General features: G+C 37.1%; 1 protein-coding gene across 1 annotated transcript in view; it reads right to left on the reverse strand.

The window, feature by feature from the left end:
• NEBL (nebulette) overlaps window positions 1-24,709 on the reverse strand; it is a 95,350-nt gene that overhangs the window by 39,631 nt on the left and 31,010 nt on the right. Inside the window, exons 8-18 of the mRNA XM_008939673.1 lie at window positions 23,627-23,734; window positions 22,051-22,155; window positions 19,146-19,250; window positions 18,529-18,636; window positions 17,449-17,559; window positions 10,803-10,913; window positions 8,463-8,573; window positions 7,670-7,780; window positions 7,289-7,399; window positions 6,637-6,741; window positions 3,411-3,503 (exon numbers count right to left, since the gene is read on the reverse strand). Of these exons, the coding sequence (XP_008937921.1) occupies window positions 3,411-3,503; window positions 6,637-6,741; window positions 7,289-7,399; window positions 7,670-7,780; window positions 8,463-8,573; window positions 10,803-10,913; window positions 17,449-17,559; window positions 18,529-18,636; window positions 19,146-19,250; window positions 22,051-22,155; window positions 23,627-23,734 (1,179 nt within the window). The remainder of the gene's footprint in view (window positions 1-3,410; window positions 3,504-6,636; window positions 6,742-7,288; window positions 7,400-7,669; window positions 7,781-8,462; window positions 8,574-10,802; window positions 10,914-17,448; window positions 17,560-18,528; window positions 18,637-19,145; window positions 19,251-22,050; window positions 22,156-23,626; window positions 23,735-24,709) is intronic.

The following is a 24,709-nucleotide window of genomic DNA, read 5'->3' on the forward strand; positions in this document are numbered from 1 at the left end:
TGGTGGCTATCTTCATGTTAATTGGACAGCTGCATATACCACTTGGAATGATAAGGCATATTTTCTTTACAATGGTAATAAAACAGTAAGGTTCACAAAACATTAAAAATTGTGTGTGTGGTGATACATCAGAATTGGAAATATTTTTCATTAGCAAGTCTCAAGGAAGGAGAAGTATATTGACAGCAAAGGAACAGCATAATATATCCACTTTGATCAAGCACTTCTATACTTTCAGCTTCTCACCCCTGGCCTATTTTTTCCCAAATCCAGTGTACTAATTGTCACTTAGTAGGTAATTTTCAACTCTTCTCTAAGACATTGTACTTCTGGAGAGTGCCAAAGTTTTTTAACACAGACAAAAAATAACTTGTTTTTCTCTAAGCTCATACTTGGAAGCTGCTTTGGATGGAATCAATAAATAAATTTTAAAAAAAAATAAATAAAAAAGGAACAGAATATTTCAGTCCAGGCAGTTTAGGACTGGCAAAAGTACTAAACCACTGGGGAAAAAAAAGGGTCTTTTAATAGAAATTATAAGGTAAGCTTAAACTACTATGTAAGCAGTGCTACTAGTCCTTAAAATGTTTTAAAATTTTCGTTGCTTGAGCTTTAATCAGATCCCAGCTGGTGGTGTTGACTGACATATCATAGGGATTTCTCACAGATTCCACAGAAACAAAAACACAAGTACAACCTTCCCCAGAAAGCCTTCTTCCCAGTGCTGTGTCCAGCCCTGCCCGTCCCTCAGTATAAACAAGTTTTTTAAAAATCCTCAGTTATTTCTAGCTTCTCAACTCCAGTTACAGTCCATGGACCTGATGTTTACTTTTAAAGTTCTGTGAGATCTTGATTCCAACTATTTAGGAGGCTGCTTCTTCCAAACCAATCATCATAACAGGTGAGATGAGCTCAACCGCCTTGGCTGTCACCACCTTGTTTTTTAGGATTTGAAAAGGGAACATTCTGATCTTTGTCTCCAATATATGTCACCTGGAAGAATATGATTGCTTTCAGAACATCATGCAATGAACTTTTTTGCATGGTTTGGTAAAGTGTTATTTTGGTTTGGTGTTCTGGGTTTTTTTGCACTGCAGATGTGCTTCACATTCCACAGCTTCATTTAACTCAACAAATAGTGTTAAAGCTGTCCTAAGTGCTTCTGCCTAAATTCAAAGACATTTGTAAACTGTTTAAATCTAATGGAGTGAAAATTGGTGTAATTTACCCTTCCTTTGCAACTCCTGTAAATTACACAATATAATTTCTCTTTTACTGCACAATACAATTTCCCTCTTACTAACATATAATTTAAAATTTGCTTGCATATTGCCTTTAAATCAGACATTCTACATTTTTAATAAATATTATACAAGACAAATAATCCCAAGTATACTACATGTAATAAAATCTCTTTTGTAAAATATTCACTCTAAGAAAAATCACACAAACTAGCATGGTAAAGGCCAGGCTACGTATATCATACCACTAAACCATTTTCTGTTTCTCTTGATATGCTTTTGTTGGAGTGTGTTTACTAGCATACTGATCTGCCTTTCATGTTCTCCTCTTCACTGCTGTTCAGGATTTTTAAAAGAGCTGCACTACTTTTCTATTTCACTTCGAAAGGTGTTGAGAAAAAGTATCAGAGTAAGATGATTCCTTATGAGCCTCTGTGCATGACTACTCTTGAAATAAAGATCTATGGTAACTAGAAATTAACTAGGTAACAGGAGATTAGGTTTTTGTTTCTAGAACACAAGTACAAATCTGGTAAAAAAAAAAAAAAACAAACAACTAAAACATAAGTGGGGGTGGGGTAGTGCACACAGACCACAAGTCAACAAACAAACAAAACCTCTACCCTCAAATCAAGAAAATCTACAGCTTCCCAACCAGAAATGATACTTCATGCTTTAGGACACATGATAGCTTGCACCGAATCTTCAAATTGCACTGTGACTAAAAATTGACAAGAACAAAAATGATGGATCGAGCAAATAAAAATTTCAAGGAAAATGTGTTTTTCAAAATTTTATGGAAATTCCCTGCCTATTACTTTTTACTATTACTACATGTAGTGTTTAATACTAAGCTGTAAACAAGAAAATGCTAGTAGAATAGGTGTCCAGAGTCCCTAATTTGGATTTAAACTAATATACAATCTACTGTCATATCTATGTGTTATTTTATTTTTAAAAAAGCATCTTATCATAAGAAAAGTCAGGTCACAAACATAAAAAAGGCCCTAAAGGACTCCACACACCAAAAATTCCAAACAAGTGAACAATGCAGCTACAATTTTTTTCTTCTTTGGCAGTCACTTTTCCACTTTTTTCAAAGATTTGCCATGTATTTATCAGAAGAGCATGTTCTCATTGTAGAACACTCTCATTTTGGTATTTTATTTTTAGTTGCCTATTAAAGTGCCAAAGACACTGGGCATACATTTAAACATCAGTTTAGAACTAGTCTTATCAGATACAGAGATCAGCTTACCATTGATATGTAAAGAGGTACAAACCCTCCACTTTTTCACATAGCTTGAGTGTGTCTAGACATAGTTTTACCCATCTTGGAACGCAACCTGTACCAACTCCTATGTAATACATGTGGACTCTTCAGAAACTTTTCTGTGACATGATATTTTTCGAAATTGCAAATTACAACTGTTTTTCAGTCTATTGTATCAGGAAATACATTTCACGTTTCTCACTTTTGGAAAGAGAAAACTCCTTACACAAATATTGCACAGAATCACAGAATGGCAGGGCTTGGAAGCGACTTCTGGAGATCATCTAGTCCAACTCCCCTGCCAAAGCAGGCTCACAGAGAGCACTTTGCACAGGATCACATTCAGGCAGGTTTTAAAAGTGTCCAGGGAAGGAGACTCCACAACCTCCCTGGGGAGCCTGTTCAGGGCTCCATCACCTTCACAGTAAAGTTTTCCATTATGTTTAGGCAGAATGTCTTATGTTCTACTTTGTGCCCATTGCCCCTTGTCCTATCACCAGGCACCACTGAAGAGACTGGTCCCATCCTCTTGACCTCCAGCCTTTAGATATTGATAAGTATTAAGAAGATCCCTTCTCAATCTCTCCTCCAGGATAAATAGACCCAGGGTTCTCAGCCTCTTCTTGTATGAGAGAAAGCTAAAACCAGAAGTTACTTAGTTAAAAGTTTTTTTCCTATTTTTTATAATGATTCAGTATGAAACTCTATTTTTGAACACAGGAGAACTACACTAGAATGCAGCTCTAATTCTACTAGAATGTAGCTGTATATCCAAAATCCTATGCAGTAGTAAATGAGATGCGTGATGTGAAAACAAACTTTTAGTACACAAGATGGAAAAAAAAAATTTACCATCACTTACTCGCATCAGAATAATTAATGTTAATAGCACTTACCGAACTAATGTTCTGTTGATTTTTCTTTACTCTTTCAATCTCTGGAGTCTCTGTTACAGCTGTGCCAGCTCCTATTTCCTTCTTATAAAACACCTTCATTATCCCAAAATAAAAAAATAATTATGAGACTCTTAGCAATGCAAATACAAGATCTCATAAAAGGGCTGGGTAATTTGCCAAGTTCCAAATTTGTCTGACTATAAATCTTGCTAAGAAAGCAAACACTTTAATTTTTCATACATCAATTACATACCAATTATCAATAACAACATTCTGTTTGTTTTCAGCTATAGCCCAGATAACCTATTATCGTCCTTTAGAATGACCTCAAACATTTGTAAGTACTTGTAACAACAGTTTTAATAATTTAGATCACAGTCTAGAAGCATTTACAAACACAACTTTATGCTTGAGTAATCCCACTCATTTCAATGGATTTGAACAGGCATGCACATGCAAGATTTGAATTGGGTTTTTAATCTTCAGATCTTACAGTGGTCTGAGAAGTGAATAGACATGATTTCTAATTTAGCAACCTAGTAAATGGACATAATTCATGATGAAATAATCACAACTCCAGAGCTACAACCCAAGTCATGCAAGTTTTTGACTTCTGGGTTCAAGCCAGAAAGCTGAAGACTGCATTTAAAAACAAAGCTCGCTTCTGAAAAGATACAGACACCATATATATACTTCTTCTCTCTGCTTCAGTTGTTTCAGTAAAGGATAAAACACAAAGCACATCAGTAGAATCAATCCAAGTTACTGAAAGAGACAATAAACAACTGCTCCACAAATTCAAAATGTGGCTATAATTTAAATAGCCATGGAGCATCAGTTCATTCTACAAAACTCCTAAAGAAGTTTTACTTGAATTTCAGTATTTGGTGTCACAGCTGTTGCCATTCCAGTATTTCCAGGCTGGCAGTGTAAGAACAGGTCTGATCCTAGAGTTCATAAAATAAATCTCCACCATTTAGTATTTCTGCTTTTCTTAAACCAAGATGTATTTAGCTTTTTTTTTTTCCCCCTAACAGAAAAGCATCATTCTTCATGCATTTCTCCTACTTCCTTGAAGTCCTCTGTTTTGCTAAATATTCTAGAGGAGAGAGAATTATTTACATCCATAACTCACTTCTTAAATATTCAGAAAACCTTTAACAGTGTAGAATCTTGTCTCCCCATGTGAGAACAGAGACAGTTTATGAGTAAGAACTTGAAAAGTCTTCTGCACCAACATGTCAGTACAAGGTAGAAAGATTTACACAGTGGTCTGAAGTAAAATATACTTCCCTCCTCTACCAAGGAGGGAGTGGTAAAAAATATTTGAACTGGGAATTTTTCTGGGAAAGAGATGATGGTGCAGTAAATATCCTATTGTAAAATGAGCCCTATCTGACAAATGAGCTAGCAAGCTAAAAGCAGCACTGATCTTATCTGCAGGGCTAGCCACGGTTTTTTTGTCCCTTAAGGGAGGAATACTTGAGACCAATTCCAAAAATCAAAAGCCCATTAGGGGTCATTAATATTTTTATACTGGAGCGACTCCCAGCTATATCTTAACTTAATAAAAAGTAAATTACCTTTATAATCTAAATTGTACAGAATGCAGAAACATTAAAATGTAGAGAAGGAAAAATTGATAATTCCATCACAGTTATAAACTGCTTTCCTACATTTGGAGGATCCAGTTCAAAAACAGAAAAAAAGGATGATGACAAAATAAAGCAAACAACTCACCTCAAAGGCAAAATATTTTTATTTCATATTTTCTAGTACACTTACAAAGAGAATAACTGTCAAGCTCAGCACTGAAAGCACAGACTGGTTTACAGGACTGCAAAGTGTTCGGATGGGTCAGAGGCCTGTCAAGGCATAATTAAGTAGTGGAAGATTTTTCTGCGCCTGCTACCTAAATGTTAGTGAGTCAATATTGCCAGACCTGCTGACCTGCTTGAGGACTCAATCAAAGCTATCAAAGACTGGAGCAGGAAGGAAAGCTGATCAGTAGATGCTAGCTTGGGTCCTCTCCATTACCTGGTGTTTTGGTGTAGCATGTTAGGATGCCAGTGACATGAGATAGGGTGCTAATCACAGTCACACCATGCAGCAAAGCACCATTCAGAAACAAATGGCAACAGATTACAAGAAACAAAATTTGGGCCAGTGAGCCTGTCAACAGCTCCTATTAGAAAGGTGCAGTTTTCAGATGCTCTCACCTGAAGGAAGAAAAGGAGCAGATAATGCTGGAAAATGTTACAGGAGACACCACTGCCTAGAGCAGCCTCAGAGAGCTTTCTCATCTCCTCTCCCCCCAAGCCTCTTGCTGCCCTACTGACGCTGCAGTGATACAGGATAGCTGCAGGTAAACACCTCTGAGAGAAACTAATTGCGCTCGTACTCATGTGGACTTGGAGAAGCTGAGAATATCTTTAAGTCAAAGAACAACATCTGCACCAGATAATATTAAAATATTTAAGTAGCTTATATTCCTTTCTCTCAAACCACTGGCTTTTTTAGTACTACTTACTCTGCCATAAAAACCAGACACTAACTGGATAGTCTTTGGCTCCAGAGGCTATATTTACTACTCTTCTCTGTCATACTACAAGCAAAGCCAGAATTACAAAGAGCAGAATTGATGGGCCCAAAAAGGAAATGGAACTGAATGCATCCCAAACTGGGCAATTTTAGGGATCTAAGATCATAAGTTATATTTAGGCAACAACTGAAGTTTAAATACAGTATAAAATTTAAAAACATATCCAGTATAACATAAAATCATTAGACATATATATTTATGAAACCTGATATGTTCTGATTTTATATGCGAATCTTGATGCTCTGTACATATGATAGGAAACAGATGAAAAATATTTTATGCACAGTAACAAGCCTTAGATTGTTTTTGTCCTTTTAAATGAAGTACTTCCTGAGGCATGATGGAAAAAGAAAAAAAAAAATTCTTCATTCAAAAATAACTATGGCTTGGCAAGGTGGTATAAGTGGTTTAGCAAATTAAAATAACAGTGTCACACCTAGAAAAACTGGGTAAGTTTTTTACTGAAAAAAATGAGTGATACAGCTTTTGCCAGTAAAATTATGCAAATGATTCAAAGGACATTTACTCATAAGTTTCTTATTTCATGCTGCAGCACAAGAGAGCCTATCTGAAGTGAAAAACATCTGAAAAGTTGCAAGCGAAGGGAGAAACAGTATTACTCACTGAACTGATGTTTTTCTGAGTGCTTTTTATCCTCTCCATCTCTGGGGTGTCTAGGACAGCAGAGTAGTAACAGAGCATCTTCTCTGCCTCATCTTTGTACATTTTCTGAAAAACAATTTTAGAATGTGTGTTTCCTGCTTTCTTGGGCTCAGAATATCTGGACTGCAACAAAAGATCCTCATTGCTGATGAGCCTCAATGTTCTTGTATAGTATTTATTTCAATCTTTCTCTTCAATAATATTGTTAAAATTGTCTGTGGGACACCTGATGCTCTGTCCCACACTAAAAATATATTTTCATTAGGTAGACAGATACAAATACATATACCAAAATAGCATATTCTCATATATAGTAACTATATATAAATAATATATTCTCCTATATATTATACATTTTCCCTTCACTGTCAGGATACAAATCCTTCTCATTATGGAAAAAGACCTGCAAGTAGATGTTATCAAAATCAATTTACATGGCATGACAGGTCTAGATACAAATAAGAATCAGGCAATAAGATTTCTTTTACTACATGTAATTAATTTAATGTGGGTATGAAAGCCTCTACAGATCTAGAGAAGTGTTTTAAGCAACATATGACAAGCACTCATTGTTACACAGAATTGAAACATTCAGCCCTTGAACTATGCCTACCTGGCTTGCTATTTCTGACGCTCTTTTTACCCGTTGTATTTCAGGAGTATATGGGCCAATTTGCATCCCTTTTCCTATAATTTCAGTCTCCAGGTCCTTTTTATATTCTTTCTGAAGGAAAAAAAAAAAAAAAAAAGGGGAAAAAATGAAGGGGAAAAAAAGCCATAACTAATTCTACAGCTATTTGTACATGCTGTCTTCAAAGCTATTCTGATAGAACTGGTCAGACTAAAACAAATCCTTCAGTTTCTTTAATTTAATTTTCTTATTGTGCACTGCTGATTCTTTTTAGATCAAGTATGTTCAAGAAGATTTTATATTTTTAACACCTCATTGTGTTTTACTTCCTAAATGATCTGATGAGTTTCATTCTGTACTCACCTGGCTCACAATTTCAGAAGCTTTTTTTGCTCGTTGTATATCAGGGGTATCCATGCCCACTCCCATTCCTTTTCCTTTAATTTCATTCTCCAAGTCTTTCTTGTATTCTTTCTGAAAAGAATAGCATTGCAATACTATCATGTATGGGAGCCAAATTCTTAAATTGTTCCTCCTTTAATCTGTGTGTGTCGACAGAACAGCATTCCATTCTTTTTTAACTTTAAGCATTATTAAAACATCAAGTAACTTTTGATTCAACAGCATTAGCTTTTTAGGATCTATCTATGAGACATATATACCGCTCACCTGTTAAAAAATAAATCTCTTAAAGACTGCTTACTTCAACTCTGATGTAGCCTTTCACATCTGCCTGTCTTTGCAGCTTTGACAGCTGCAGTCACAGACACCTGTAGGTGAGACTTTCTCCCTCAGATGTGCTTTAGCAAGACTGAGGTCATAAGGTTTAGCATTTCTTTAATTTTGTTCAACATTTGACCCTAACTAACAGGCAGCAATTCAGATCTAAAAGGCACAGGGCCTGCAGCTACCACAAACAGCCCAGACCCTACCCTCATGGTCCATGAGGAATAATTGTAAACTGGAAAAGCTGTAAAGTTCTGAGAAGTCTTAACTTTCCCCCATATGCTGATTACACAACTTTTAGACTCTGTGTAGCTCAACAGATTAGGTATTTGGTGAAATTTGTGGTATTACTGCTGCCTAGATTGGTCACCACCTAGAATTTCCAGTGACAATAATTTGTTCCAAAGATTGCACCAGGCACAGTACTGACCATACTTGCGATTTCAGAAGCTTTCTTGGCTCGCCTTATCTCAGGAGTATCTGGACCAACTTCCATGCCCTTTCCTTTAATTTCAGTTTCCAGGTCCTTCCTGTATTGTTTCTGTAAAGATAAAATTTCATACATTATATTCACAATAGCCAGAGAGTTACAGGTGTGTTTTTGCAAAAGAGCTCCAATGTTAAGATTTAGAATCAATCAAAAATCTCAAGTTAAGAGTCACAGCTTTCAAGACTCTTGGTAAGCTTCTGTCAGGAAAACATGTACCAAACCACAGGAAGAAAACTTTAGGAGATATTCACTAAATGCACTCTATCACTGATTTTTTCATTTGGCAGAGAGTAGGGGGAAATCAGTCCATACAGCTTTCTACAGTTATCCTCTAAAGTAAAGGGGAAGTTTAGCTCTGCAAAACGGTGTAATAAGCTGGTACTTGGTGCCAGCCTATTTGAAACACATCTTACTTCTAAGAAAATAATTTATTTATGAAAAGACTCCATGTTAGAAATTTAATGCCATACAGAATTGTTTCCAGTGAACTTTCTGAGCAGGAAGTTGTAATTTATTCATTTAACAGGCTTTTCCTGAACTGCAGCCATTAGGCAAGTGGCAGTACTCATCCATGATTGCTGCTTTTTCCTCAAAACATAAATTATAAATAACCAATAATCAGGCAACAAAATGAGCATTTCATCTTCAGCTTATGCAAGCAAGGATATATTTCTTGTTCATCAGCAAGTGACACTAAAATGTAATACTGAGAGACTGTATACAATAGCTGAGCTTTTTAAAAAATATTTAATATTTTAAATATTAAAATTTCTCAGGCAGTGCTATTTCCGCTCCTATAATAATAGGTACTCTTTCTATATGCTAGCTTATCTCTACCTGCAGAAAACAGGTGGGGTCTTTTCAAAATAAACACATATCATTAACAATTTTTTTCTTCTCTTGTTTGTTAATTATTTTTTAGGTTGTACATTAGTTAGAAAAAAGAAGGAAAATACCCTTCTACTCAGCGTAACAGTCTGATTGCTTACAAGAACAAGAGCAAAAAGTCTTTCAGTCTTCCACCTCTGTCTCACTCTGATGTGGAAATAAACATGAAAAAAACTACTTTCTACTTCACAAACTACAGGTTTCTGCAAAAAGTGTATGTTAACCTCTAAAAAGACATCATCTCTCACTTCCTCTCTGCTAACAGTTGAATGGCAGATGGTTCCTCCCAGCTTCATATTGTTTAAAACTCTTAAGGAAAATACAATCATGGGAGTTACAGTGGTGTATTTCTGCACTTCTTTACAGTGGTCACACTGGAACTACCAATGGAATTTCCTCTGGTTCTTATGGCTTTGTGTGTATGCATGTGCTTATACATACCCACATGTATTAAATGAATGTTAAAATATATAAAATATATGTATTATTCTGAAAGAATGACTCCCTGAAGACATGAAGTGCAGCATGAGCTCTAACTTCCCTCTTTCCTCTCCACACTCTCCAGCCCCACTGCTTTCAAGCTTGCAGCTCTGCTGAGCACACACATTTTCCAAGCACAGGAGCTCTTCAGGTTGGTTTTTAAGAGACAGTTCATAGATCAAGGAGTTTTCCACTTTCAGCCCATCAGTGGGAATAGGCTGCATGCTTATGTGGTGACACAGAGCCTCCAGAGCAACTTAGATCAACACAGTTAAAATCAAAATTCAATTGGAAAAATATACTCTGGATGGAGCTTTCACCTGTCTGTTTGGTTTTGGATGAATATTTTTTTTGTTTGTTTGATTCTGGATGAATCACAACCTCAAGAAAGTCCATTTCCTCAGGAGTGGCTCTGTTTTTGGAAAAATGGTTTCACAAATAGAATAGTTTGTTAGGATAAAAGAATCTCCCAAGATGCCTGGCAGTCATTACCAAGATTTATTTTCAGATAGCAGATATGTGATCCCAAGAAACTCAAAATTATTTCATTGACTTTTCTTTACAAGTCCATTAATAGTCAACTCTTTTTCCGTTACAGTATTAATTATACTAGCTGAATAAATAAATAGGTGAAAAATGAACCCAGTTTTAAATGCTGTATTTACTGACCCCACTAATAATTTCCATTGACCATTTAATCACCTGAAAATCTGAAATATTTTTCATAAGTTGGGTTTTTTCATCACTTTTCTATATTCTTAAAGCAAAACAGAAACAGCCTTTGTTTCAATACTTCTATATTCCATTCTAGATTATGCAACAAAAAAAAAAAAATTGGAATATTTTCAGTCAAAGAAAGTCACTAAGAGTGAACTTTCTGTGACATAAATAACCTTGACTAGCATAACATACCTCATTTAGTATCTGTGCTGCATTTTTCACTCTAATCAAATCTGGTGTATCTTCAAACACTGTCATTCCTTTTCCTTTCATCCATTCTTCCAAATCTTTTCTGTACTCTTTCTAAGGATTAAAAAAAAAAAAAAAAAAAAAGAGGTTTCTCCACTTAATATTGCGTGCAAGATCTTGAAAAGAAACACCACTTAGTAAATGTCTGACGGGTCTCTTTGAAATGTCTATGAAATATTAATTAGCTGAAGTACAGGTTTCAGAGTTAAAATAGAATTGGAAATCATGAAATCAAAAGGTACAATGATGAAAAAGTGAAAAGGTTTTAATGTAGTTGTATTCTCCTGTTGTGCTCTTGAAAAACAGCACTCTCCTATTATAGCACTAACACATTGTTTAGGGGCCTCCACTGCCTCTCTACAGATATCTTAGCTGCAGTAGCATTTGCTTTTACAGACCAATATATGCTGTGCTGCAGTTTTTACCTCTGTTCAACTAATTGCATCGCAATTAGGATGGATGTTTGAAGACTTTATTAGGACCTGTTAAAATGACTGCTTCATAAGTTATAATGTAGAAGCAATATTCCCACTGTATCACTTCTGTGCCAGTTATACGCTGCATAGATACAGTCTATGAACGTTTAGCAATTGCAGCCTCCAGAGTACTCAAACATTCAATATAAAATTAGAAGTAAACTACAACCTGCCCATGGACATTTGGTTCTTTTTCCTCTTCACAATTCCTAGAAAGCTGATGGAGGCCTACTGAAGTTCAAGATCTTTAAATTTTGTAAGGATTTCCAGGCTTTTTCTACCTTCATGTCTGGATTAGGCTTTCTTAAGCAAAGAAACTAGAACAAATGTCCTGGTTAGAGTTAAGATAGAACTAATTCTGTTCAGTGATTTTACTTTCCAGCCAAGTCTCTTCTAATTAACTGCACTTTCTGAAATTATCAGCATATTTTCACAGTGTCTGCTTCCAGCAGCGATAATGCTCCATGTTTTCAGTTATACCAAAGATTGGCATGCAGACCACGATCACTGCTAAATCTTGTATACCATGCTGGGGTGTGCCAAAAGTAAAAGGCAGCACCTGCAGGGAGAAGAGGAGAGGACAGGTGACCCTAAACTGACCAGCAAAGTATTCCATCCCATAAATATCATGTTCAGTGAAAGCTGAAGGATCACAAAGGTCAAACTCTCTTATTCAACAGCCAGAGTCCAAGGAGGACTATGTCTGTTCTGCCTTCAATCCCAGTCCATGTGTTCCTGAATGCAGTTTGAGAATCCAGCTTCCAAATCTGGTTCCTGTCTGCTGCAGAGTCAGTCTGGGACTTCCCCAGTGCCTGCTCCACAGCATCCGTGGTGATGGTGGCAAAATTGTCATCATGGGGGTTGGGTTCGATATTGTTTTTGTATATATTTGTATATATTCTGTTTCAGTAGTATTATTATTTTCATTAAAGCTGTTTTAGCTTTCTATTCCATAAGTCTCTCTCTGTTTTCCCCTTTCTCATCCCCTTTGGAAAGGGGGGAGGAGGTAACACAGAGGATCTGTTATTCATCTAGTGGTCCACCCAGCCTCTAAGCCTCAACAGATTTATTGGCACCCAACATGAGGCCACTGAGAGCTGAAGAGCAAAAGGTGCCCATTGCTACTAAAACAGCACATCAATGACAATCTTGTACCAACAGAGACTCCATAGCTCCTACACAGAAGCTGATCCATCAACTAGAGGGTCAAAGGGTGGTTAGCAAAACTCACTCACCCTTTGGCAGTCCTATACTGCCAGTGCAAAAATCTAACAGGGAATGAAGATTAACAGTGGATTATCGTGGAATGTATGTATGAAGTTATGCCAGTGATGCTGCTGTGCCAGACTGGCTAGAACTCCAGTACAAACTGGAGTCAAAGGCAGATAAGTGGTATGCTACAGCTGACATTGCTAATACTTTCTTCTCTATTCCTATAGCATCAGAGTGCAAGCCACCATTTGCTTTCACCTAGAAAGGCATACAGTACACCTGGAATCGACTGCCCCAGGGGTGAAAACACAACTCTACCACTTGTCATGGACTGATCCATACTGCACTGGAGAAAGGTGGACTTCCAGAACACCTGCAATATATGGATGAAGTTTTTGAGAAAGGTAAGAGAGTAACTGAAATTCTTTTAGATGTCGGTTTTGCCATAAGAGGCAGCAAGGTCAAGGGACCTGCATAACACATCCAGACTTTATAAATTAAATGGGAGAATGGGCATCACAAGATCCCAATGGATATGTTTGAAAAAAACGATACCTAGATCCCCACCAACTATCAAAAAGGAAAAACAAGATTTCTTAGGCATTGTGGGTTTCTGGAGAATGCATATTCCTAGTTGCAGTCCGATTGTAAAACCTCTCTATGAAGTAACTCAAACACAAACCAATTTTAACTTGGCCCCTGAACTAAAACAGGCCTTTGAACAGATCAGATGAGAGGCTGTATATGCAGTAGCCCTTGGGCCAGTCTAAACAGGACAGGACATTAAAAATGTGGACCATCAATAACGGTCCTAGCTGGAGCCTCTGGCAGAAAGCCCCAGTGGAGACTCAAGGTCGACCCCTAGAATTTTGGAATCACAAAGGCTCCAAGACTCACTATACTCCATCTGAAAAAGAAATCTTGGCAGCATATGAAGGAGTTCAAGCTGCTTTGGAAGTGATTGGCACTGAAGCACAGCTCCTCCTGGTGCTGCAATTAGCAGTACTAGGCTGGATGTTCAAGGGTAAGTTTCCTTCCACTCATCATGCCACCAATGCTACCTGGAGTATATGGCTTGCTTTAATTACACAGGAAGCTCAAATAGGAATTCTCAGTCATCCAGGTATCTTAGAAGTGATCACAGATTGGCCAGAAGGTAGACTTTGGAATGCCACCAGAAGAAGTAGTGACGTGTTCAAGAAGCCCCACCATATGACCAGTTACCAGATAACGATAAGTGGTATGCTGTTTACTGATGGATCTTGCTGTCTTGCAGGAAATCACTGCAAGTGAAAAACCGCTGCGTGGAATCCCACATAACAAGTAGCAGAAGCACCTGAGGGAGAAGGTGAGTCAAGTCAACTTGCAGAGGTAAAGGTCATCCAGCTGGCCTTAGATACAGCTGAATGAGAAAAGTGGCCAGTGCACTATCTCTGTACCAGCTCACAGATGGCACAAAATGCCTTGTGGGGGTGGTTAAAATAGCGGAAGTGTAATAACTGGCAATGCAGAGGTAAATTTATTTGGGCTGCTACACTGCGGCAAGATATTGCTGCGCGGCTAGAGAAACTGGTTGTAGAAGTGCGTCACCTGGATGCCCATCTACCTAGAAGTCATGCCACTGAGAAATATGAAAACAGCCAGCAAGTGTATCAGGCTGCTGAAGTGTCCCAGACAGACTTAGACCGGAAATGTAAGGATGAACTATTTTTAACCTGGTGGGCCCATAACACTTCAAGACACCAGGGAGGAGATGCAATGTAGAGATGGGCTCCAATCCACCAAGGGGTGGATTTAACTACAGACACGCTTGTACAGGTAATCTATGATTGTCAAATGTGTGCCACAATCAAAAAAGCTAAACAGCTAAAACCCTTGTGGTATGGGGAATGATAGTTAAAATATAGGCATGGGGAGGCCTGGCAGATTGATTATATCACACTCCCTCAAACCAATCAGGGTAAGCGCTACATGCTTACAATGGTGGAAATAAGCTTCAGATGGCTGGAAACATACCCTGTGTCTCACATCACTGCCTGGAAAAGCATCCTGGGCCTTGAGATATTGTGGTGACACGGCACTCCAGAGAGAACTGGGTCAGACAATGGGACTCATTTCAAAAACAATTTTATACACAGTTGGGTCAACGAACATAACACTGAGTGGGTGTATCACATCCCCTATCATGCATCGGCCTCTGGAAAAACTGAACCATATAATGGACTGTTAAAAGTCCATGTGGGATGGAACCGTTAAAAAATGGGGTAAGCATTTAGCACAAGCCACCCGGTTACTTAATACCAGGAGATCCATCAGTCAAGCCAGTCCTGCTCAGTCAGACACTTTACATACAGTAGAAGGGGATAAAGTCCCTGTGGTGGATGAAAGGGAACTGTTGGGGAAAACCTGTGTGGGTATTCCCTGCTTCAGGCAAAGGCAAATCCATTTGCAGGGTTGCTTTCATTCAAGGACCTGGAAGTAGTTGGTGTGTGATGAAAGATGGTGAAGTACAATGTGTGCCTCAAGGATATGTAATTCTGGATGAGAATACTCGACTTAGAGCTGTATAATATTAATTGCATAATATTAACAGTGTTCAGTAAGTGCCTTTCAGGATAACACAGTGGCAATGACAGGAGCCAGCTTCACTGAGTGGCATCCAGTAATCTCCTGAGGTGAACCTGCAACCCGTAGGCATGAAACTTGACTGTAGTGGCAGGCCCCACCTCTAAACCTTGACAATAAAACTGAAGAAAATATTTTTCAGAAGGATTTATATCGACATGAATTAATACTCCTACTATCGTATTAAATTTCATGAGCTGCAGTGAGCACCTTTGTCTCTCTAGAAGCTCTTTAAGCAAAAGAAAACCAGGTATTTTTAAAGATGCTTCTCTTTATCATCAGAAACATGTCCTACAACAAGCAGGAAACAACTTCTATAAATTTAGAATTATTTAATGCAGCTATCTCTTCTGAAGGAGTTGTGAATGTGGTTCCAGAGAAGAAAGTTCTTATTGCTACAAAATGTCAAATATTTGCAGAATTCTCTACAGTGGGAAGGCAACATAATAAGCTGGAAGACAGCTGGTAAAAAAAATTTAAAAGTAATTGAACAAATAATTATTTTTTTAATAACTCCACATTCTCCTTCTTGTTTCATGCAGTATCTATCTAAATCTTATTATGAACCTTCATACAAAAATACTGAGCTACATCCTTGAATATCAAGAAATACATTATTTTGCTGAATCTTGAAAAACAGTAATTATGTAATCTTTGGCTTTGGAATCTGTTCCATAAATGTGAATATAAAATCATATTAAATTCATGCAGTTATGCAATGAAACACCATTTGCATTTTCTCATATCTTTCCCCTCTCACTTACAACATTGGTTGACTCCCTAAGTAATGAGTCAACTTGAGAAAGTAAAAATTAGGGAACATCTTAATGCATGTAGCATTGCAGAGGGGAGTTATATCAAGATTTTCAAAGATGAACATCTACAACACATGTGCAACTACACATGCACTGAACACGTTTGTGAACATTCAGCATGCAGCAAGGTTAACTCAATGAAATGCAAGCATTTGCATTTTTCCCTAGTAAGCAGGCGTATGTGAGATATGCATGCACAGAATGGTGCTGCACAAACTAGATATAGCTTAAAGACTTGTCTACCTGACAGCCAAGCTTCTTGGAATAAATTATTTATTAGAGGATGAATAATAAAGAACTACCTAAAAAGAAAATCCTTTCTTTACCTGTATGTGTTCTAGCATAGACAGAGATAGGTTGTCTAAAGAACAAGGCAAGGAACAAGGCTCAAGACTTTTTAATTCTAGCATCTTCATTTCATTCATCTGGGCCAGAGCGAAAACATTGATTCTTAATACAATAAACAAGGTACTGTTTGCTCCCAAATTCAAATGGAGGGTATCATAGCAGCTATGATATTTCTAACTATGAATTTTGCTGATACATTTACTTCTAAATTTGATGAAATAGTAAGGCTAATATAGAAAAACAACCAACATTCAAAACATAATTTGAAAACAGTTTTGAATAACAATATAAAAAGACTACAGAAAGGATTCTCAGCTATTGAAGTTATTCGTTATTTCGTTTATTTCGGTTATAATGCCACATAGAACTGAAGAAAATTGGACAAATCTTAAAGAAACAGTGGGCATACAGAAAACTTGCACCTTCTAAGTTTACTTAAAGCAGGTTATGTAATACCACAGCTATATTATGGAATTTTAGTCTTTCTTTTCATCCATAAGACATATGACGGATAATTTTTTCAGTTAAATTGAATCAATTATTTAGTTAAATAAAAGTAACCACACACAGGTTGAGGCATCCATATAACCACAACAGACAATCACAAACCTGAAACAATCAAATTGAAAAGTTGTCATCTGGATACTAGCAGAAACCTTCCTTTCCAACTCTTTATCTGTCTGGAAAGAAAACTCCATGTCCCTCTGCAAAACCGTATCAAAAAGGTGTCCTTTGCAGCATGCCTGGAAGGTCACCCAGTTGGGGCTATTTGAGCCCAGGGGAGGAACAAACTGCAAAATGGAGGCCCTCAAGAGAGAATGTCCTGTCATCAATCCATTTTCTATAGAGTCATATGGTTTGTTCATTTAACTCCGTTTTTCTGGTTCTGATGTGCTGAGCTTTATCATTTCCTTACGTTCATTTAACTTCAGAAAGTTTTGATTCTTACTACGAGAATATTCAGAATATAAAAGGACATATGGCAACTTTTACTCATGAAGTCACTTTTGTAGTTAACTACCAAGTTAGCTGTAAGTTGTTCAGCACTTAGTAGCTTGTAGTGATGCTGCTTATTGCTCATTTACAATTCCACAACAAAAAAAAATCCCCTACCTCTTTTAGAAGATTAGTAACTTCTTTAATATGCAAGAACTCCGGAGTCTTGTCTAAATCCATTGAGGGTCTTCCCTTGATCCCTTCTTCAAAATCTTTGCGATACATTTTCTATTGATGCAAAAACAATTAATGGTACACGCATGTGCATTTGCAACTATATTTCAGACATAACATTGTAAACAGACCCGAAATGAGCCATGCCATAAGCTAGTCATCACATTAGTTAGAAAATTTACTACTCATTTCATTGTATGGATTATCTATACAAGACAATTTAGACAAAAATATGTATGCATGGTATTTCCAAAGAGAATGTTTATCTTGAAACAGTTTGCTGGGTAGAGAAAAGAGAAGACAAACAGCACAAGGTAATAGTTTTAATCAAATAAAAGTTTCTACCAAGAAGAAGAAATCATCTCCTTTCCAAAACAAAGCGCAAAAATAATGGAAACAAACTGCAGCAAAGGAGACACAGGGAAATTATCTCTGGATGGATGGTTAATCACTGGACTAGATTATCTGGAAGGTCATGAAACCTCCACCACTGGAAGTTTTTAATAAAAAGTCAGAAAAGTATGGCTTGACAGGACAGTCACTGCTGTTCTGGAGCCTGTAAACATTCCTTCCCCCTTGCTGAGATCCCCAGGCTGAAGAGGCGGGAGCACGTTTCAGTTAAGGTACAGCATTGGATTGGGCTTTGCAGCTTCACTCACTCCCACCTGAGAACACTCCTTCATTAAAGATGGTATTAAAGGGAAAAGGTAAAAAAGTTAGCAATCTCTGATCTAGATGAGCTCTCGAGCTTCTTCACAATTAAATGATGCTATATACAATCTCCATCTAGTCTCAGCACCATTGGCCTTTTGAGAAAAAAACAAATTTGAAGGATGAACTGAGCTACAGAAAAGCAGTAAGAACTACTCAGTAAAAATTCTACCATAATCTCAGTTTATAAAACCTTCTGCTTCTGTTTATAAAACTATCTCCTTCATCCATTTTCTTATCCTGGGTACAGGATGTCAGTTAGCTTCTCTGTTAATCTACATTTTACTACTTCAAGAAAACATTTTTACTAACCTCACTTTGCAGCTTTTGAGCCTCCTTTGAAACTTGATACATCGGTGTCTCCACAAACTCCAGCATTGATCTGCCTTTAGATTTTTCATACTTCTCTTTGTACTTGACCTAGGAAAATGCAAATAAAATCTGCTAACAGCTGAGGGAATGTGAGATCTGATTGCTTGCAATGGTGACAGATAAATCTTCTCTTAGCCATATTCCTTAGAGGTTTTAACATGGAAGACTCCTCCTAAATTTAACCAATAAATAGGACAGCTTATCTCAACCAATCAGTGTGGGGTATGATGGGATGCTCTACACAGGCCATAAAGGAAAGCAAACAGATAAAAATCAAAATATTATATTCAGAATGAGTAATACAATTTTAATTTATTTGTCTCTTCAAAACTAGTGATGTCTGAATTTGATAAAAGTGTTAAGAATCTTTTTCACTGACAGGCTTCTGCACCAGGTTTGGGTCCTACAAAAATACTCTCCTCTCTTCTCATGGGGTGCTTCTGACTGAATATGCACAAGACATCACTGTAATCTGTCATATAGTTTTGTGCCTGATTTAACACTGTTATAATGCTGCATTTTTCTCTTTAAAAGATGTTATTCATGATTGTGTATACCTGACTTTGAAGCACTGCATTTTCTTTGTGATGGATTTGTTCAGCTGTATCTGGGGTGAAATGATAGAAGTCCTTGCTTTGCTTAAATGATATCTTACAGTCATACTGAAACAAAAAATACCCAAAATGTTTCCATAAAAAAAAATCATAAGCTTTTGCAATTAAAATAAAATAAAAAAAAAAAACAACTATGGGAGAAAAGCATAAAAGAAACTGTATTTTAAGCCTTCCAACTTAGGAGTTCCACTGCTAATTTTGAATTTAAAATATTGTGATGGAAAAAAAAAAAAGGATATGATTAAAAAAAACTTTTGTAAGTTCCTAGAGAAATGCCTGTCCTGCTCACCCAAAAATCAAATGTTTATGTTTGCTAGAAGATAGGATTATTATTTACATTTTAAGAGCAAAGGAATACATATGATGGTCTAGGTTTGCCTCCTAGTGGAAATAATTACAAATGTCACATAACAAAATCACTTCTGTAGTGGCAACAAAACTTATCTCCATCTACAGATAGTGACTTCACACTTTTGCTCCATTCCTCAACTAATAGAACAAAATTTTTTTAATAATAAATAAATCAAATTAAGCAAATCAAATGTAGTGTTTTGCTACACCAAGCTACAGGCACCAGATTCAGTCTCTTAAGTTGTATTTATTCACCGTGTTCCATAAAATCAAACATATCTAAGTCCCTTTTTTCTGTTCCCTGTAGTTCATTAGCATCTCAAAGTCTCTACAATAAATGTGTAAAACAATAAACTAGCTGTTGTATATATATCAAAGTTTTAAATTTTATGTCTTTACAGTTCATGCCAAAGAGAATTACATGTATAACGTATAAGAGGAAAGTTCCACTTTGTGAACTCTCTTCCTCATCAAAATAATGAAAATAGGATGAGTTTGACCTGTACAAATAGGTCTGCTTGTGTCCAAATATGTCATCCAGCCTTCCTCTTAACTGTTGGAATTTACTCCCATGGAAGCTGACTTGTATAACAGCTTTGTACTGGTATTATAGCATGTGTGTTTCATAAAGTTGTACATACTTCTACACTCTAGGTCAATCAGCAAAACAATTCAATCAACCAGGTTTGCTTTTGCACAACGTAGCTACATCTGCCTCAATGTGACACATTGGAATCTCTATGGTTCCAGCTAAAGTGAAGTATAAATTTCAAGGTATACTTGAAAGGAATACTAGAGGGAAACAAAAAAACTGGACAACTAGCAAGAAGCTCTGTGTTTCAGAGGAAAAAAAAAACCCAGACAGTAGATCAGTCTTCAGAAATCAGTTGATGGCACAGTTAGGAAGACTGTTTCATACAGTGGAAACAGACTTCAGTAAAGATTTTGTATGAGCTGTGGAGGGACAAGAAGAACACAAAAACATATTGGAAAAGCATGGAGAAAGGCTGGAGAGTAAGCCATGTTAAAATCAAAGAGATGATACAGGAAGGTCAAATCAGAGGATTTTGAAAACTTTATTTCTGTGGAAGACAAGATACCTAGTGGAGACCTTATGGATGGGCAAGGCATTCTTCTTCCTGCTCACAGCAAGAAAAAATATCCACCATCAACTGGACAATGCAAAAATCAGAGACTTAGTACTTACGAAGTCCTCAGAATAGGGCACAGACAATATGAATCCACCTTTCCCAGGGAATAGAAGAAATAAACTTTGCAAGAAGTGAGCTAACTTAAGGGAAAACCCAGGTTTATATCTCATTAGAGAGAAGATGAAGAACTGATGAAGCTCATTATGAGGGTGTTCGTTTAATCAGCAAAAAGAATGCCAATCTTGTCTTACACTAAATGAAACAAGAATTAGATCACAGTGCACATGAAGAACACAAGAAGTGAAAGCTATCAACTCATTTATTACCCCCCCAAAAGGGGATAGTCACTGTCAGTTTCACATTCCAGAGTGAGACAGATAAAAAGCAAGCTTCAATTCAGCAAAGAACAACACAAAAATGAAGTACAGATGGGAAGGCTGGATTATTTTGGTTATTTTAGACATAAGCTTCCATCAGCAGGCACTGACTCAGAAGATGACCCAGAATGCTCCTAGTCATTAGGGCTAACCCTTTCTGTGTGAAATGCACACTTCCTGCTAACCTTCCTTCCCAGCACCTACTCACACCTTTCCACAGCAGTTCTGTGGACCTTGTAGGGGTTTCTTTTTTCTACTAAAGACAGCAAACAGCCTACAAGCACCACGTATGTAGCATAGGTGCTCTTGGAGCATGAGAGAAGCTTCAGCATTGCAGAGAAGCCAGGGGGTTCCTACCTCTGCTCCCGTTTTGAGCCCCTATCACTATCCTACATCAGACCACCAGCCCTATCAAGGGGCATGTCTTGTGCAGACTGGAGTATGTGTCTATTAGTATGTGCCTAGTAATATTACTATTACTGGATTCAGTGTAGGAAGCCTCTAGACATTTAAGAGGGAAATAAGGTTTAGGCAGAGAAACTAGCACTCAAGAAGCTGTTCGTGGCAGCAGTCCAAATATTAAAGTAGCATAATGGTCACTTCTGTAAAGAGACTTGCAGATGAAAGCAATAAGCAAGATCTTAGGCAAAACAAGACTTGCAGGGAAAGAATCTTAGATCAACAAAGTCAAAACCAGACAAGGTTTCAGACATATTAGAAGAAATGCTCAAGCACCAGAAGTCTGTGTGATTCTTACCCAGTATATCAGTCTTTCTGATAACTGACAGATCTTTCTCTAAAAGCCCTATTTTCTTCACTACACCCCCCAACTAGTATAGTTGCAACACTAGTCTACTACATACAAGATAATGAAGCAAGTATCAAAAATGTATGTATTCTTCAGTGACAATACATACTACATTCCTTACTACATATATTTTTCTGATCTTCCTTATAAGGGCAACTTACATCGCTATGCATTTTGCTGATGTTTAAAGCATGGTTTAAATATAGCAGGTTTGGTAGATCAGAGGCTGGATCATGTAGGCTTTCCAAATCTTTCTTGTAATTCACCTGAAAACAGAATTCAAGTTACGTAAAATAAAGATTAACAAAATAATTCACAGTTTAATAGTACAGTGTGACCATCCAAAACCAGAAAGCAAGTGCTCGCCTGAACAATCTCGTCCAGCCACTAGGTGGTGGTGATTTACTATTGTTTGGAGGAAAAGGCACACTCAATCAAGGATTCATTCCAAAGAGCAAGTATTTGGGAACTAACTCAAACTTTTCCTCAAAAAGGACATTTTATAACAAAATCACACTTTCAATGACTTTTCAGACTAGAAAAGAATTATTATTGTTCTTTGTCACTTCCCCCCAGTTCCCCTGAAAACTTTAATCACGAGTAACTTCCATACTACTTCAAGTTTACTCATTTTAAACACTGCTGAGTCCTGTTCTTCTTCTCTTGATTCAGGAATTACACTGCCCAAATAAAAAAGCTGTATATACAACAGCTAAAGGTAAGTTCTCCTGGATATTTTATTTAATACAGACAGCTTTCAGCAAAGTTAAGCAATAGAGACAAAAGATAATCAGTTAATGAATTAGCAGAAAATAAGTTTCTATCAGCCTATATTAAGATTTCCATACTTCTGACAGCTGCACTCCCATCTTTTGAGGAAGAAAAGTAAGGTGACCTTACATATCTTGGATCACAAAAAGTAGTCAATACTCAATTTGCATATATCTTAAAATAGTTACTTCAATTAATTTTTTTACTAAACATTTAGACCTTGGAAACAATTACATATTCTATTGGGCCCTTCCCAGAGCCAGCATCTCCTGTTTCCGTTGGGTGGTGCCCCACACTTTGGGAACACTGGACTACAGAATCAAGGCTTGTCTTTTGGCTATCTGAGGTCACAGCATCAAAGAAGATCTCACATTTTTAGTATTGGACACACTGTTAAATGTATCATCCGAACAGCATTATTACTTGACATAGATGTTTTCTCCAATTTGGCTCCAGCAGCAGGCACCCATTGCTGAATCTAGTGACTGCTGTACTTTGTAATACCGTAAGATCAAACAGCAGAACAAAGTCTAAAAGACAGATATCAAAATCTGAGGATTCTCCTAAAACCACTGGAGAGATGCAAGCACTTTTCTCCTCTAAAGACAGGCATTTACCAGCAGGTCAGAATTGCCCTCTAGACCTGTTTATTACCTTCATGAATACAAAGAGTATTCTCTCAAATACAAGGCAATTAGTTCAGAGTAAGCAGCCAGATCTTCTGAAACACGAAGTTAAGCAAGATGAATCTCAATAAAAATGGGCAGGAAAGGCCCTTGGAGAACAGTTTCGTCAGAAGCACAGTAAGAAATGGATAACACGTTGTACCTGCTGTACAGACACACTGTATAGCAGAGACTGCTGCTTAGAGTAAGTCATAAGATGGAAGAAGAAATTCTGTTTGAGAACAAGTGTTATTTTTTTCAGGCTGTAAAAGCATATATGTTACAAAGCAAATTCACTCACATCACTTGCCAAGGTGGATGCAATCTGTGCTTGTTTGAAGGAAGCACTGTCAAGAGGGTTGTACTGGTGGCTCTTCATTTCCTTACTGAACTGCTCTTTGTATTTCACCTTCCACCAGAACAAACATATTTAATATTAACATGTAGCATTTAAAGAAGGCTCAGAGAATTCAGACTACAAAGGAGCTTAATAAAGGCAACTGCCTTATCCATAAATCTTGAAACTATGAAGACGTTTAAAGAAGCTCAGTTTAGCCACACCTGTGGCTGTCCTGTGCTAGTTTCAAAGTAATTTTTACATATCTGAATTTTACTAGAATGAAAAAAAAAATTAAAATTGTCATATGTGATTATCCGTGCTGAAGGACTTATAAAAAGGAAACAGAAGCAAAACCATATGACTCACTTTGAATAATGAAAAAAAACAGAACCGTTCAACTAGCAATAATAATCTACTTGCTGGGAATCATTCAATTCATAATTAAGATCAAAAATGTGTCTGAAACGAAAAAATAAGTAAATAAATAAATAAATCTAAGGTGAATAAACTGTAGCACTTGAAAAATAAATCACTTGTAAAAATTTCAACTACTTGAAAGCGGGCAGTCAGACTCGAACTTCCCACCCAGCCATCTTTCCCCTCATCACAGTGCAAATGACGTGGTCCACAAGTGGCTAGACTGCCATCAGACCCCCAGGTCTACTTTTAATTTTGCCAGAAATTTCCCACAACACCCCCAGGAATCTCTCTGTAGTACAATCCCTTGTTGGGGACAATGCTCAACTCATTACAGTGTTAGAAAGCATAATTACATTACTATCTGCCATCATTTTAATTCTCTTCTTGTTCAAAAGAAAAACAGGGAATAACAACACATGTAAAAGGAAATGAGCAATACATAAATGTTGAGGCAATGGTATTAAAGGTAAATAAGTCACAAAAATTCCATAAAACATGCTGAAGAACTGAACTGAGAATCTGAAAATTTGAAATCAAATAGTAAATCTCCCGCCTTTGCCCCCCTTGTTCTGCATGATCATGAAACATCTGGAGACTCTGCACACATGCCTTGCTTCCTTACAA

This window comes from Merops nubicus, unplaced genomic scaffold, assembly GCF_000691845.1.
Source record: "Merops nubicus isolate BGI_N331 unplaced genomic scaffold, ASM69184v1 scaffold5724, whole genome shotgun sequence".
NCBI classification, from domain to species: domain Eukaryota; kingdom Metazoa; phylum Chordata; class Aves; order Coraciiformes; family Meropidae; genus Merops; species Merops nubicus.